The following is an 18,111-nucleotide window of genomic DNA, read 5'->3' on the forward strand; positions in this document are numbered from 1 at the left end:
ATTTGGGAAACCACATAAACAGGATTTGGATTGGTGAGGTTGGGTCAGAATTCTCATAGCCAAGAGAGTGCCTAATTCATATTGCATTTTCATCCACTACAAAAATGTCAAGTAGCTTAAGTTTTCATAGACTCAAAGAAAACCAAAAGACTGTTACCAAACCAAATGTTTTATAGACACTTGATTTAATCTATACCCCTATGCACAAAGATGGTTAGAAAACATATAAAAATAGCTACAAAAAAGTTTTAAAAGTTGAAGGCATTAAAAAAAAACCCTACCAAAGCAGGTTCTGTAGCATCATACAAGCCCCAAAGATGGGAGACACTTCAGGCTGTGGAATGATCAGGCTTATATTGCACGGAGAAGTGGAGAGAGATTGGGCAGCTATTCCTGCCTACTCAATCAATCTTCCCAATTTTTGTAGCTGACAGACTGAATGGACAAAACATACAAATTTACAAACAAACATCTGTATGAGCTCAATTGTGCAATATGCTACATCACTGTGGAAAGCCTATGTGCTGGAGGCTTGTATGAATTGCCTCTAACTAAAGGAGCATTCCCCAACCTGACACCCTCCAGAAATTTTGGATGTCAACTCCCATAGCCCAGCCAGCATGACTAATCTGTAGAAATTTTGGGCATTGTAGTCCTGAAGGGTACCAGGTTGAGGAAGAATGCTTTAAGGGGTACAATTTATCTCCTCCAAAATCTAAATCACTCAATTTCCAAATGAGAAAAGTCAGCAACCATTTTTTTTGTACTGCTGCCATTATTCCTGATCTACTAGTTCTACACAAGTGTAATACTTGCACATTGTTCCCCACCAGAAGGGCCTTTTCCTTCTAGTGTGTTTTGAATCACACTACACATGCCCCGTTGTCCTCTGGGACTGTGGACCTCATTCATTCCTACTCTGTACTTGAGTCACACTACCATTCTGAATGTGTGGTGATACTGCTGTTTGCAGATTAAGCCTATTGAATTGAGGCAGAGGAACAAGAAAGCTGAAAGTAACCTGTACAGCACCATGTACATTGATGGTGCTATATAAATAAATAATAATAATAATAATAATAGGAGACTTTAGCTTCACATACGAAAAATATTGGTGCTGTCATGCCTTACTGACATCAACAGCCTAGAAACAGTGATCCCAGACATGACTACGGTCAGTTTAGTAAATCAATATAAAGCTGGCAAGAGAAGTAAGCTAGTCAGTCAGGTTATGTTCTAGCAACTACCAATCACCTGTGTTTTATTTCTACTTATGACGTTGTCAAGCTACAATGCTATCAAGAGGCTCCGAAACACAACAAGATAAAGGAGTTTAATTTAGTAATGCCCTCAACATGCATCCACTGTTGCAAATCAGCTTTTGATTTTTCCTGCATCTCCATATTACAACTACTTGCAATAAGCACGCTGTCCTTTAGTTCAGGCAAGGCTATCACCCATCCCCAACTCCTGCCCCCATAATGCAAATACACAAGGCTGAATTGGTTGAAACAGAAGTATACATTTCTTGCGTTAAATAAAATAGAGACTTTGGAATTATCATTGGAACTGAAATATAATAATAATAATATATTTCTTACCCGCCTCTCCCTTTGGATCGAGGCGAGGAACAACATTAGAACAGGAATCAATACATCTTAAAAATTCTTGATTTTACATTGATCTGGATAGGCCTGCTGGAAAAGGCTAGTCGTTAAAGCTGCCTTAAAATCACACAGAGAGTTAATTTTATGAATCTCCTCCGGCAGGCCATTCCACAATCTGGGGGCGACAGAAGGAAAGGTCCTCTGGGAAACTGATGTCAGCCTAGTTTTAGCTGACTGAAGTAAGTTCACCCCAGAGGACCTGAGTGTGCGGGGAGGACTGTATGGGAGAAGGCGATCCCACAGGTAACCTGTACCCAAACCATTTAGGGCTTTAAAGTTAATGACCAACACTTTGTACTTCGCCCAGAAACTAACCAAAGCTAGCTGTAGAAGGGCAGCATGACACTTGCAAAAGCGCCTTCAGTCTATCCATCTGATGAATTAATCCAGCCTTCCCCAACCAGGTGCTCTTTGGAGTCAAACTCCAAAACATCTTGACGGCACCAAGTCAGAAAATGCTGAAGTTGTTGCCCTGAATCACAAATTAATTAAAAAAAATAATCTCAAACACTGAAGCACTCTGGCAATCAGACTTCACAGACCAACATGAATAGTCTTCCATAATTTGTCTTTAGGATTTGTGTTATTCCAAGGGCTATTTTCAAACAGTCCACAACCAGCCAACTTGGGTTTACCAACAAGTGTCCTCAAAGGAGAGCTACAGCCAATCACAGGTCTCTAATGAGTGCACCTGTATGCTACACATCTTTGCAATGCTTGTTTGTCATATTCTCACTGTGTTTTTCAGATGCCGTATGCCTAAACTTGAAGCATACAGCAGAAGCCTAAGAAAAGGCTCTTATGAACTCATATGTGAGCATCGATCATTTTTACTCTCTTGCCATTTTACTTCCATTTCTTTTAATCTTAAGAGTGCCTCTCAGGGTCATAAGAAATACAAACAAAAGTGAATAAAATGCACCCATTTATTTATTTTTTATTGCACAATATTCTAATGGCCCCTTTCCTTTCCTATTTCTTCACAAGTCCTTTCACCAAACATGTGCTTCCTGTGAAAAAGTTTCCATTTTTGAAAAACTGTTGACTTAAGCCATAGTTGTTGTTGCCTAAAGCCACAGTATCATTTTTCCTCCCCCTGCTTTCCACTTCTGTATAGTTTTCTCTACAAAATTGGCTCTCTTTATTTCACAAGAAAAAAAGTTTAAACAGATTGAAGGGAACTGGACAAACAAGAGAATGACTAAGTCATGAGCAGCTACCTAAAGAACTGTTCTAAAAGGCTCAAAGGATATTCCCATAAGTTCGCTTCAAAAACACTAACCCATATGCTACCAAAACGCAAGATTCTGCAAATTCACATTTTCCGATAAACCACAATATTTAAGTCTAGCTGTGTCAACTGACCACAAGCAATGCATCTCTAAAATTACTTTTTGCATATTATATAGTGTGGGTGCTGTGCTGGCCCATGACCGAAATAAACTGAAACTATAGCGTGGTAAACTAACAGCAATGATGTGCTGTAGGAATAGTGGAAGTAGAATCAAGGGTCTCCCAAGTTTAGGGCCTACACTGGGTTTCATCAGTGTTAGTCACAATGGGTTGAATCCCGACTAAGTTAGTTGAACTTAGCTTGCACTGAAATCACTGATACTTAAGTCATGGCTAACTTGTCCACAATTTATTCCAATGGGACAAAAGTTCAACTGGCTTAGGCTGGACAGAATGGGCATTTAATGTTTCTGTCAAGTGCATCTAAAATTAATGAAAAGCCTGAAGGTTTACTGCATTTCCAAAATGTGATTATTGGTCCATCCTAAATTGCTGCATATCTTTAGAACTTTTTTAAGCTATTGTCATAAAAAAAAGGTTTATAAACATAATGACGTATTAAGGCTATCTGTGCATTATATTGGGGCAAAAATGTGTTGAGTAACTGAGCAACATGTAAGAAAAAATCAGGGTATTTAATATAGCATTCTAAGAAGGGAGAATGGTGGTGGTGGTGGCAGCTAGATTTTTAAAAGCTAGCAGCTTAAAAAACTGTTTAAGAAAAAGGAAAATAAAGAGTAAGACCACACACCCTTCATGCTGCAAATGTGAGCCCCTCTCCCACAAATCATTTTGGCTGTTGCCCCCAAATCTCCACCACCACAACCAAATTCAGCAGTTACCAAAATGCAATAGAACCAGCCCTAATATGTGAGGCACAACATTCCCATTTATCAGTGACCAATTCTAATCTAATATTTAGGAACTCACTTTAAAAAGACTACATAGAAGCATTTGATTATTTTTAGAACAACAAAATATTCTAGATTCAGCAACAACCATTAGGACCAAGCTGGGACGGTGGCTGATCATACCCTGCTTCAGATATTGAGTGTGCATTCTCCAACTCAAAGTTCTTGAGGTCAGTTGTGATAACCAGAGTGAAGGCTTAAGCTGAAATCAACCACTCTATCCTCTAAACAAAGGCAGAAGGCCAGGCTGATGGTATTTATATCTAGTCTGGCCAATCCAGTTGTTTCATACTACCCAACAATCAAAAGGATTGATGTTGCAAATCCCTATTATGCTTTATACCTGAAAATGGCGCTGAGGTTAAGGACAACACATACAAGGTCCTTCCAGATCAGGCTTTTATTGTGCAATCACACAGCCTCTTTCATGGAATTTTACAAGTGTCCAGATAATGTTTGCAACCCATCCAGGTTTTCACACTGCTTCTTCCTTCTTTCCTTAAGGAAGAATAAACAATATAGCCTCACAATGCCTTTGGATCGATAGCACTAGGTGCCCTCCATCCGGAAGCACCCAAAACCACAGTTAGCTCATTAGGCCAGCCTCAGCTATAGATAAAAAGGTGCCTGGGCCATGTCCCAGACAGACAAGTCATCTATCTTTGAAAAATTTACTCATGTTATTTGCTATGTTATCTGAGTGTGCGATATTTCTTACCTTCTGAAAAAAGTCTTCTCCACTTTTGCCTTTTCCTTCAACAGCAGCTGAAAATAGAACGGGCACATAATTAAACAAATATAATACATCTGCTCTCATGCAGCATTTCCCCTTATGTACTCATTTATCGCCTCTTATTTATTTTATTTATTTATTTAAAATATTTGCATCCCGCCCTATATCATTAGGATCTCAGGGTGGCGTACAGATAAAATCAAACAGTATAAAACAATAAATATACACAGCTAAAAACAAATTAAACCATTAATCAAGTTAACTGTTTAATTTCGGCAGTCCTTAGTAGTTCTCAAAAGACATAAAGTGCTATTAACCCCAATTTATCAGGGTTGCAATACTGACCCATCCATGTTGGGAATAGTGCTTTGACAGTGGTGCTAGAAACAGGATTGCACTGTCCAAAAATAGAAAAGGCTTTGCAAAAGTAATTAATCTTGAATATACGTTGGTCAACCTCCTTCATGCAAATTATGAAAGGTTGGAGGGAAACAATATACTGCATGGTTAATCTGTTGCTTAACAAAGACCTCAATTTGCCTGTGCTTAAAATGGAGCAGATTCCTTTCTACTCTTAAGGGGGAAAGAATATTGTGATTGTAATATGGGGGAAAGGCTGAGATTCAAAAAATGCAGTTAGGCTGCTCAGTCTTTTTTCATAGAACCAGTGGCATAGGTAGTTCAATTCATTTTCAGATTCTGGATAGGTTCATTCAAACTTTATCTACCACCCTAAACTAGTGTTCTTTAATGATCAATGGCTATTTAGAGTTGGTTGAGTAGCACAGCACTCTATCTGTCCCCTCCTCAAACAAACAAACAAACAAAAAGTCAGCTAGATGGGCCTCTGATACAGTCTAGATCACTTATCATCAGTGTAGAGGGATAAGCCATGGAATTCTGGCTTCTCCTCTCCCTTCCTACAGGAATGTCCTCTTTTAGAACTCTGTGAGGTTGTCTGAGGATGCTGTTGCAACCTCAGAAAGCAGCCACCTTGGTACTTTCCATGGCATCTGTGAAGGAGGAAGAACATTATTTCCAATTCCCCTTTCTCAAGGGCATAGGAGTGTCTATGGCCTTGGGAGGGGAAATCCGAAATATCTTATTTCTGCTCAGTTTCAACGACAATTTGCTACGTTGGAGCTTCTGTTCAATAAATTCAAACATAAAGCCATCACGGACATACAAAATTAGTTGTATGGTTCTTTGGATCCCACCCTAGGGCTAGATATAATCTAATGTTTTACTTTGGCTTTTACAACTAAAGTATGTCAGCCTTTGAACTTCCTCCAGTGAATAAACCAAGTGTGTCTGCACATTCAAAAGTACTGAATTACATAGCATTCACACAGTTTACCTCCTTTATTCAACCACAAATACAAAATTTCTGTAATGCTCCCTTTCATCATCACAATTTGAAAATAGAATTAAAACTACACATAATCTAATATGCTTTGTAATACACACACACACACGTACATGTCTGTGTGTAATTATCAGCCATTGATGATTATGTTAATGAAAAACTAGGATGAACTAGTTCATCTCAGTGTGGGAAAACCAGTTTTTGGCAGGAAGGTAAAAACACACAAAGACACACACCACTCCCGTAAATTGTACACTGACTTTGAAATCCATGTTACACACAGTGAAGACACAAAGCTGAAAAAATACACCCTATGTGCTATTGTCAACTTCAATGTTTAAGACTCACAGGGGTGGGGGTCGGGGTGGAGGCAGACCTGCATAGCGCTAGATAAACATTTGGGTTTTCTAGACACCAGTACTGAGCTTTTAGACACTGGAGTACCTGGGAATTTTCCAACCTCTCTCAAAGTTTATTTTTGCTCTCCAACATATACTACCCCCACCACACAAGTCGACAGTCTGTCTAAAGGAGACTAGCAAGACAGAATGAATTTTGGTAAGACTATCTGCTCAGAGGAATGGGAAAATTCACCTGCACCAGACTACTCAGTGTTAAATAGCAACAGAACTGAAACTTATTCTTTGCTGCAGATGTACTGGGATTTGCATTGAGCCTTTTGAGAGAGGCGAGTTACCAACCTAAACTCATGGTCAGTAGGATTTGATAGGAATTATTGTTAGTTTTTCATGAACATCTAGAAATAGACATAAAGCAGTTCAGGGCCAAACCAAATGTTACATGTGAGACCTAAGTCTGCCAATGTTGTTGTTTTAAATGAAAAACAGGTATAGGATGCAGAGGATCAGTAGGAAAACAGTTGCTTAACCCTTTCCCTTGCAGCCATTTTTCATTTCAAAGTTCCCAATTGCCTTTTTACCTGCAGGGCAAAATATAGCGAAGGAAGTTAAAACGAAGTGATTTAAAAAAAAAAAAACAAGTTTTAAATTGGGCTTAATTTCTTTTTAATAACTTGATTTTATCTTTTTCAAGAGGGTCTTGATAGAATTAAAACTGTTGTATCTACAATTATGTTAAAATTTCTCTTGAATGCATTGAATTGAAGTGTGTTTTTAATGCATTATAAATATGGCACAAGTCTGTTGTACTATTGTTATGTGTTTGGTAATACTGGTGGCCAACAACCTTCAGCTCATACTATACATGTCACACACAACATATGGAAAGTCATAAACCAAGTATCCTAATCGAGCAACAACTAGGAGTTTGTACATTACCACACAATCCATGTTCATTCAGACTATATCTACACTTAAAAAAACGAGTTCTAGATCCAATAGCAAATCCAGTCTCCAAAATCTGATCAGGATCAAATGTTATTTTCAACCCTTTTTCGTATTCCAAATGTTGAGTTCACTCTTGTTTCTTTTATTCTCAAGGCATCAAACAGTGTCTGCAATAGGTCAACATGGCCCTTTCTACACCTAAGGATTATCCCAGGAAAATGGAGGGAGCGTGCTTGCCTGCTCCCAGGATCCCCTGTGTGTCATTTGGACATGCAGGGACAATCCTGGGGGGAAAGGCAGGTGTAGAAACGGCCCATGATAAACTATAGCTTTTGATTGTGATTTGTGTCTTCACAGCTGTGTTGGAAGAATTAGGATTAACCACATTTTGTCAAGTTTGGATGAAACAAGTTATGGCTAATCAAGTACAGAAGCAAAAGTTTCTGAACTTCTCACGGCAATGCTAGAGGAAGAGAATGGAGGGAGGGGCTTGCAATCCCAAGACTTGCCTAGCTTTGTTCCCATCACATTAAACCATGGCTTACCATGACATCTGAATCCAGCAAATGACAAAGGACTTGATGCATCTCATCACACTGCAGAAATTATTTGCTTAACTGAAATCCCTATGTAAAGAAAGAGGAACAGATGCATCGCTCACAGAAACTTTAGTTGTAACTTGAAGGAAAGCTCAATTAAAAGACTGAGCTACAATTAACTCTTTTCTGGCACTTTTTCTGTTGCACCGTGCTGAGTATTAAGCACACAACTACAAACAACATGCAAGTACTAATAGATATCAGAGCCATCCGCCTATTTTACACTGGTGTAGTATGGCCTTGAAACAACTTTTCTTTTGTAGTATGCACACTTCCAAGCTAATTAGTGTAAACTGTTGCTGCCTTTAACAAGGAGGATATCGTAAGACCCAACACCTCCACCTGCTTACAAGTGAAGATAAATGACTTTCCCAATAGAAGTACAATGGGTGGGGTCTACCATCAATTAAATTCTTGTTCCTCTGATGTACATTTTGTAGAGTACATCTACAATTCACCTACACCAGACCAGTCTTCCCTAACCTGGTATCCTGCAGATGTTTTGGACTTCAACTCCCATCAGTCCCAACCACCATGGTCAATGGTCAGGAATGCTGGGAGTTGTAGTACAAAACTTCTGGAGGTTGGGGAAGCAGCCTCCACATTTTTTATGCCCTTTACAGCAACAAAATGCCAGTCTAGCAATAGCTGAAATTTGTCAACTGGCATCCTTTGCAGCAGTTCCCCCTCCCCACAGCAAAATCTGTTTTATCTGGCCTTTAGCAAATATATCAAATTTTAATTAAAAAGTGGTAGGAAATTTGCCAACCATTTCTCACATAAAGAAGAGCAATTTGTTTTCAAAATGTTCTATGGTGGACAGATATGCTATACTTTTCTGTTGCATCTCTCACTAGGTTTCATATATGATACTTGGGACATGTACTCCATATGTGAAAAACCTCTGCTGCTCTTAATGCTGGCTATTATAAATATTATAAAGCTTGAACACCTCCAAAGGAGTTAGCCTGTATGACAAAATATACATCTGGACTACTGTGAGGTGAACAGAACATCCCATGATAATTCACAACTTGGCAATCACTGGCCTAAGCAGATAACAGCAAGACTTTTCCTCCTATTATTAAAAACATACAACCTCCCGTTAACTTCTGAAATTTAACAAACTATGCATTTTTCTGATATGGTACTTGTAAAGACTATTGAAATATTCCTAAGAAAGCTGTCTATTCTTTAAACTACAGGTGTGTTGAAAACTGTATCTATTCCTATTTAAATATATATGTAAAGCAATTTGTATTTTCAGCTTTACTCTTGTGGTTTCCACAGTTATAATGCAATATTGCATTTCATACACTTCTCATTTTCAGCCAATATGGAGCTGCGAAGGTTCTATCCAAAACTAACAGCACAAAGTTGAAACAGGTGCTAACTATTATGATACCCATGAACTTCAAGGTTTTGTCTACTTAACCATGATAAAGTACTGTTGAAAATTCTTGAGATTAAATTTAAACAAATGACCTTGAAATTCTACTTGTGTTATTTTAATTCCACTTTGCTGCTCCAGCCTCCAGTACATTTCAAAGCGAATATAGACATATGAAGCCAAGGCAAATTTTGTGTAAATGTAGAATTGTATAAGACTCTTGCAAGTGCCATCCAGCTTTCAACTCATGTCTTTCCTGACTAATCAAAGCAATCCCTGAATATTTTTTTCATCAGTGCTAAACAAAAGCTGCTTAAGCTATCCAAGGGGCTGGACTGCAAATGCATTTTGTTGTGAGTCCTGACTTGTACTATTATTATTGAAGCAATGCATCCCCCTTGAAATGGAACTCTTTTAGTTATGTCTTGTTAAGTTTCACATTTGAATTCAGCCCTTCCAAAAGCACTTTGCATTTAGTCTTTGGAGAAAAGAATATGTATGAGTCCCATCATCCTGCTTCATTTTGGAGATGGGGCGGGGGGGGGCTATTTAAAGGCTCAACCAGTGCCATACCATGGGAGTTTATATGTAACCTCCAGCCAAACTTCTTTGTTAGGCCACTGTGCTATGCAAACTGGGCAGCAATTGTGCCAGCACTAAGATGTGCACAGATATTTGATTATTTTGCCACAAGTTCAAAACTTATCTCCTTATTTAGTTGCATGTAGAAGTATAATGGGATATATTATACTACAATATAATAGGAGGCAGTGGTTGAAATCACTGGAGACAAAAAGGAGAGCAAATGTACTGAACCACCAAATGGACAAATAACCAACTAATGTATAACATATACGGCTTATAAATACATTTTTAAAAAAACTTTTTACTTATATTCACATGTATTTCAAGGGATTGGTTAGTTGGTACAAACTCAAGGAATACCAAAGTACAATGCAAACACTACATATGGTCAAATGCACAGTATATAATTACATGTGAGCTCAACAGGAACCTAGAAGTATATTCTCTGGAGCCACTGGGGTTCTTCAAATTAATGAAGACAGTGGTGCCAAATTCAATGTAGGACAAAGGCTCATCAATGTCACTGTGAATATAAGTAAAAAGTTTTTTTAAAATGTATTTATAAGCTGTACATGTTATATATTAGTTGGCTATTTGTCCAATTGGTGGTCTCGAAGTATAATAGACACCTTATCAGTATAAGCTACTTATACTGAAAAGCTATTTTTCCAAGTGCGTTCACATTATTAAAATCTTCCTATTTTTGACCATGAGGAAATGAAGTCATTGTTGAGGCAACAAGATCAAAGCATGAGCAAAAACTAAATGGGGTGAGTAAAGTTATATTTTCACAGCTGTTTGTGTACAGATATTTAGAAAGGTGACTTCTCAATTCTTTCTAAAGCTCCAATAAAACTTTCCACTGTCTCAGATATAAGAAGACTTAACACCACAAATCTGGGGGCTGTCTTGATGTCTTCCTTGCCCTGGGTTGGCTCCGAATCTGTGCAGCATCGGTTACATGATGCAGCCGCATAGTCAAAGCCACCCCAGGGCAAAGAGCCAAAAATGCACAGCTGAAAAGTCAGGGACTTACTCCTACTTTTCCGGCAAGAGCAAGGGCAGCCCGGCTCTTCTGTTGGTCTGTCCTTGCTCAGGAGCCACTCAGGAGCAGCTTTGGGGGTGTTCTTGGCAGATGATGACCCCCAAATTGGTCGCCGTCCACCCAGGCAGAGGACAGGGTGAGCAGAATGGACACCAGAATGCCCTGCACTGCCTTTCTGCAGGGAGAAGAGTTTATTTTCTTCTGCCTCCTCCCCCTCCTCCTAAAACAAATAATTTCATCCTCCCTGGGCTGCTGCCGCTTTCTACTCCTCCTAAAATATTTTCTCCCCTCCCCAGCTGCTGCTGCTTCCTCCTCTTCACCCTAGTCTAGGGAGGGAGGGAGGGAGCAGATGACAGCCATAAAAACTCCATGCTTGCTCCTTGGCATCGAGATTATCTGGTGCAACCCCACAGCAGTGAAAGCACAGGTTTTGGGGGTGATTCGACACCATGAAGATAGCCCATTGGAAAAACAGTTGTGTGTGGTTCCCGAGTAGGGAGAGAGTGCAGATTTCAAGATGAAACACAAGAGAGCCTTGTGTTATACTGGACTGATAGAACTTTAAACTTATCAAAATTAAGAAGATGCACAGAACTTCTCTACCATTAAAACACAAATTAGGTTTTAACTAATGCAGGTCTGCACAAGTTATGACCCCACAAGATGAACATAGCCTATCAGGCCCCCACGGACCCCATAAACTTCCTGTTTTCACTAATCACTTGGAGCTTAAACAAGAATGTGACAGTTCACAATACAAAGCTGGTAGAAGCTGCCCTTCTCTCAGGGCACATAGGATCGAGCCCTTAGTGAGTTAAGAATTGTGTAGACCTTTCATAAACTAAAAATGTAAGTTCACTCAAAGACTACAGGTGTGGCGCACTTCTGAATCATATCATAAACTTAAAAATCGTTCACAAATGTATCTTTTTGAGTTTGCCTTCATTGGCCACCATCATTCTCTTTAAAAATGAACTCTGGGGGTTTAATGTATATCAATGTGCAAATGAAATGGGGATACCAGGCCAGTAGTTTCCAAGTACACAGAAGACACAGTAGTTACACAGATGTATATACATTAGTGAACTAAACATTTTAAAAACCAAAAGCGAAAAACCAACTCCAGGGCTTATGGAATTCTGATAGCAACTTGAATCCTGGCAGGATGGAAGCCCTGTGGATGAGTGGTTCCTGAGTCCGGGAGACAGGCTCATTGCCTGTTCTGGATGGGGTTGCACTGCCTCTGAAAGAACAGGTTCGTAGTTTGGGGGTACTCTTAGACCCATTTCTATCATTGGAGGCTCAAGTAGCTGCCACGGCTCGGAGTGCCTTTTACCATCTTCGGTTGGTTCGCCAACTTTGGCCTCTCCTGGACAGGGATAGCTTGGCCACGGTGGTACAGGCATTGGTAACCTCAAGATTGGATTACTGCAATGCGCTCTATGTGGGGCTGCCCTTGAAGCTGCTCCGGAAGCTGGAGCTAGTGCAGAATGCTGCAGCTCGGCTGTTGTCTGGAGCTGCCCCTTTCCAGCATGTAACTCCTCTGCTGAGGGAACTGCACTGGCTGCCTATTCGCTACCGGGCCAGGTTTAAGGTTCTTGTACTTGTGAACAAAGCCCTAAACAACTTGGGACCAGGATGCTGGAGAGAGCGCCTTCTCCCTTACCAACCTGCCCGGTCACTGAGGTCATCCGAGGGCCTGCTCCTGGTGGTTCCACCTAGACCCATCCTCCAATTGGAATCCACCAGGGGAAGAGCCTTCAGCGTGGTGGCGCCCCTCCTGTGGAATTCCCTGCCCTGGAGGTCAGGCAGGCGCCAACCTTGTACTCTTTTCGGCACCTCCTGAAAAAATATTTATTCCAAGAAGCCTTTCCTTAATATGCAGCCTTGAATCTGTTTTTGCTTCTTTTAAATTTTGTTTTAACTGTTTTATTCTGTTTTTATTTTCATTTTATCTTGTACACCGCTCCGAAATTTTTCAATGGGGAGCGGTATATAAATATTCTAAAATAAATAAATAAATAAATAAATATAGAACAAGGGTGGGGAACACGTAGCCTGCCAGATATTGTTTGATATCAAACAATATCCCAACTCTTATAAGCCCCAGCCAGGTCAGGGAAGGTGTGAACTGGAGCCCATCAACATCTGAAGGGCTACAGTTTGCTCATCAGACAAACCTTCTAGGTCTGCCTGTAGCATTAACATATGGTACTCAAATGTTGTGAAGCCAACTCATGAAGTCTCTACAGCACACTCTCCCCCAGATATAATTGTCAACATGGAACTGAAAAACATTTTAACTTTATTATTTTCATGTATACCTTTTTGTTTCGCTTATAGCTATAGCAAATACAGGCGCTCCATGTGAAGAGATCAAATAACCTTTACATGCATTCCCATTTCTTTCTCTCCAAATAATTATGATGTATTCAAGATGTCAAATTCTGAGTTTCAGTTTTATCAATTGCTGTATTCATACGGATTTAGATTTTTGTGATAATCTTTGCAGAAGTCCCTACCCTAAAAAAAAAAAAAAAGACTAAAAACCCAATTAGAATAGGCACTAAAGCAAGATAAAGCCTTTTATCAGCTAGTCACATCCCAAATATTGACAATTGAGTCTTAACTGATAATTAAAAGTAATTTCTCCTAAGGGATGATAGAATTAATTTTTTAAGTACTGAAAAACAACTGTAAGTCCGAAGAAGCCCACTTAATTATAGGGAAAAAAACTCCCTGTGCAAGAACAAACAGTGATGCAAATAATTCCAGGCTAAGAAAACTAGTTTAATGCTACATATATTACTCATACAGTGACAATATAATTTAAGCTTCAAGAAGTCACAAGTTGGATTTTGATTCTACAACCCTTCCAGGAGAATCTGTTTACCATTGGGATTTGAACAATGTTTGAAAACAAGTCTGAATACTGTTGACATTTACTGCTGCCAGATGAAGAAGTCAAGAACAGGCATGAAGCTGCTTTTTGTTCTGAGTTGCAATATTAAAAATAAGGAGCATCTAGCAATTTGGGTTTAAACCCAGTCCCAGCTTACTGGATTTCAAACATACTGCTAACCAGAAAGTGCACAAAAGTAATTTAAACTGTCTATATATATATTTCTGCCCAAACTTTGTGCAGAAAGCTCCCTAAATGCCCACACTGAATTCTTCCCAGACCCATTAAGTATTTCTGAAATACTTCCATTTGCCCATATAGCTAAGGATTACGGCCAAGATCTTAGTTAAAATAGACACAGGGTCTCACAGGGATCTATAGTCATAAATGATTTAGAATTCGAAATGAGCAGTGAAGTGGCCAAGTTTGCCAATGACACCAAATTATTTAAGGTGGTTAAAACAAAAAGGGATTGTGAAGAGCTCCAAAGGGATCTCTCCAAGATGAGAGAGTGGGCATCCAAATGGCACCTGGGATTTAATGTAAGCAAGTGATGCATGTTGGGGGGAAAAACAATTCCAACTTCAAGTATAACCTGATGGGATCTAAGCTGGTGGTGACTGACCAAGAAAGAGATCTTGGGGTTGTGGTGGACAACTTGATGAAAATGTCCACCCAGTGTGCGGCTGCTGTAAAGATGGCAAGCTCCATGTTAGGCATTATTAGAAAAGGAACGGAGAATAAAACTGCCAGTATCATACTGCCTTTATACAAATCTATGGTGCGACCACTTTTAGAATACTGAGTACATTTCAGGTTACCAGACTTAAAAAATGGTATTGTAGAGCTGGAAAATGTGCAAAAAAGGGCAACTAAAATGATCAAAGGGCTAGAGGGAAAGCTACAACACATTGATGGTGCTATATAAATAAATAATAATAATAATAGTTGGGATTGTTTAGCTTGGAAAAAGGAGGCTAAGGGGAGACATGATAGAGGCATACAAAATTATTCATGGTGTGGAAAATGTGGATAGGGAGATATTTTTCTCCCTCTCTCAAAATACTAGAACCCGGGGTCATCCCATGAAGCTGATTGATGGGAGATTCAGGACGGATAAAAGGAAGTACTTCTTCACACAGTGCATAGTTAAACTATGGAATTCACTATCCCATGACGTATTCTTGACCAGATACAAAAGAAGGCAGGGCTCCAGCAGCTTTAATTGTTGTGATGAAGAGGGAATTTCACCATGTGTTGCATGCCTACAAATGACACCTGCTGAAATTCCCTTTTCTATACAACTGTTAAAGATACAGGAGCCCTGTCCTCTTTTCCATATGGTCACCCTAACGGTAAGTAAAAATTATCCCACATACACAGAGAGTGAGTGTCAGAGTGAGTAGCTTGTCTAAGCCCACCTAGTGAGTTCATCACAGAGGAGACATTGGAACCAGTGACATCCTGATTTGTAGCTTGATCTGTACCACTGTCTGACACCAGCTCTGACATGTCCAATTCTCTTTATCTTGAAGAAGGAAATAACACTTATACATTTTTTTCACAGACAGCAAACCAAAAGATATGCCATTATGTGGTGGCAAACCCAGCAATCATGGCTCTCTGATTAGTGTACCTATATGACACATGCTTATATTATTTTTGGTGTACCCCTGAAGAACAACGGATTAAACGATTCTCTAACAATATAAGGAATATGTACAGAATTTGGCTAAACACTATTTGATTTCAAGATAAATCTGACAAATTCAATGTTTTCTTCTTTGGTTTCCATATTTTCAACATTCAGAAAAACTTCCTGACAGTTCAATCAAATGAAAGACGGAACTTCATAAAGCTGTATTTTGTTTTTATGTCACTTTTTATCTATCCCTTGTATGATTTATATTGATTTTGCTGGTCTGCGCTCATAATAAATAATAATTGGTCAAATGTTTATGTCCTAGAACATAATGTGAAGCGTACATTAGTGATACAAAACGTCTTGAAGGGAAAACAAAATATTGTGCGCTATCTCCCCAAAAAAATTGAAGCAAAAACTAGACATGTTTGGAATACTGCCTCCTGACTTCTCTATGGCAGGACCAAAGCCAAGTAATGTTTTTATTTCTGCATGTGCAAAAAAATATATTGGGCAGCAAATGATTAGAATTATAATAGATCAAGTCAAGCAAATTAAAATAGCATAAAGCCATTACAAGCACATCTGTGTACTTTCCTAGTTGTACTCGTATTTTATTTCCCAAATGAATAGACAGGGAGTGTATTAGTAGAACTCAAAAGCAACCAAACACAAGGCAAATTTCAAGCTGGTCCCATTCTGTATTGAAACCACAGAAAATTAAAATGGATGTCTATAGGCCAGTAGGATCAAATGGAACCAGAGATCCAAATACTGTCTGATCTTGGTAGGCAGAGGCTCTTTTCAGATCAGGAAATGGGTTTGTGGACCCCCTGTGCTGACAACTGCAAATATCACAGCACTGTATTACCATGGCAAAACAGAACGTACACTGTAGATTCCTGTCTATACAGTCACTTTATGACTGGGTTAACACAACACCCTAAAATACACTCAGTGGTTGAATGTGGATTGTTGTTGATTCATGGATTGTTTGTTGACCCATGAGTTAGCATGTCTGAACTCAGGATATTTTCTGCAGGGTGGTTTTTTAACCATGCAGCATGGCTTATTTTTCTTGAACAAGCCACTGTGAGAACTCATGGTTTGTTGTCGGGTTATTTAGGGTGGTTAACAAGACACCCTTTGGAAAATTCCTAGGTTCAGACAAGATATTGTAGAGCTGGAAAATGTGCAGAAAAGGGCAACTAAAATGATCAAAGGGCTGGAGCATCTCCCCTATGAGGGAAGGCTACAACAGCTGGGATTGTTTAACTTGGAAAAAGGAGGCTAATGGGAGACATGATAGAGGTATACAAAATTATTCATGGTGTGGAAAATGTGGATAGGGAGATAACGCTAACCTACAGTTCAACAACAATCCATATTCAATCACTGAGTGTGCGTTAGCATGATGTGCGAATAGCTCCTATGTGGGCAAATATTTATCCAAATCAGATAGAGCAAGCAAAATATGAATTGGGAATCAGAAAAGCAAAACACATCAAGCAAACGTTGAAAATTTGCTCCTATCTGACCTTTACACTAGCAGAAGGTTCTGTACACATCTAGTAGCAAAAGATAAATGATAGAGATGTTAGATTTCATCCACATCATGATGGAATCAAGCACACTCACCAATATACAGTGTGGATAGCAAAGCACATCTGGATGTGTCCAAGATGCTCACCCTTATTCACACATATATAGCTGCTTGCCAAGAGTGATTATTTTTAACTCAATTTTTGCTTGGAGCAAGGTGGATGTTTTTAACACTTACACTTTGGCGCAGTTTGCCAGGAAAGAGATTTTTGCTTAGCAGTGTAGTGCAGGAAGGTATCTAAGTACTTAAATTAAACAAACTTTACACTCATTCTTCTTTTCATGGCGTGTCAGATGTTTAGAGAATGAGATAGTATAGCATGTGACTTTAAATGCAGCGAGTCTTAAATTTCCTACTAAATATTCCTCTAGCAAAATACTCTACATGTGTTTCAGTGCTTTGCTCTAAACCTCTTGCCAAATGGCCTGCTCTCTTTAAAGGAGACATAGGAATTGCACTAATTTGGAAGGAATGTCAGGGACTCAACAGGAAAAGCCAGCGCTATTACTTCTTTTTTACCACCCTGAATACTGCTATATACATCTGCTGCCAGTGTGCATTTATACAAATAGTTAAGTAAAACCAGCTCTGTGTACTCGAGTTAAATGCCCTTCCAAATTCATTGCCAGCTCTGTGCTATGCCCTTTCAAAAGACAAAACAAAACAAAAAATACCTTAAGTGTTAGACTTCCATTTCATTCTTTCCTTAGCTGTGTGGGTGAGTAATCTTTTTAAAACGGAGAAATTAAAAAAAAGTGTGTGGGGGGAATAAAGACCATTATACTAATTAAATTTGTCTGTCTTTATACTTCCCCAACCCAAATACCAGCTGGTCATCCTGGACCAGGTTCAGCCGAGGACATGATGGTGTCTTGAGGTAGGATTAGGGTTAGGGTCCAAAGTGTTACACCATCATACTACTTCAGATCAAGCACAGGACACTTGGAAATTCTCTTGAGCAAGTCTCACTGAAATGAACAGTGTCACAAGAGTACTACTATACTCCTGTTCACAGGAGAACTTCATATTATTATTATTATTATTATTATTATTATTATTTATTTATTT

At 39.1% G+C, this 18,111-nt stretch overlaps 1 protein-coding gene across 1 annotated transcript in view; it reads right to left on the minus strand.

Moving 5' to 3' along the window:
• The window catches only part of BICC1 (BicC family RNA binding protein 1), a 137,351-nt gene that overhangs the window by 85,208 nt on the left and 34,032 nt on the right, over positions 1-18,111 (minus strand). Inside the window, exon 2 of the mRNA XM_063133101.1 lies at positions 4,590-4,636. Within this exon, the coding sequence (XP_062989171.1) occupies positions 4,590-4,636 (47 nt within the window). The remainder of the gene's footprint in view (positions 1-4,589; positions 4,637-18,111) is intronic.

The sequence above is a fragment of the Elgaria multicarinata genome, chromosome 8 (assembly GCF_023053635.1).
Source record: "Elgaria multicarinata webbii isolate HBS135686 ecotype San Diego chromosome 8, rElgMul1.1.pri, whole genome shotgun sequence".
In the NCBI taxonomy this organism is placed as follows: domain Eukaryota; kingdom Metazoa; phylum Chordata; class Lepidosauria; order Squamata; family Anguidae; genus Elgaria; species Elgaria multicarinata.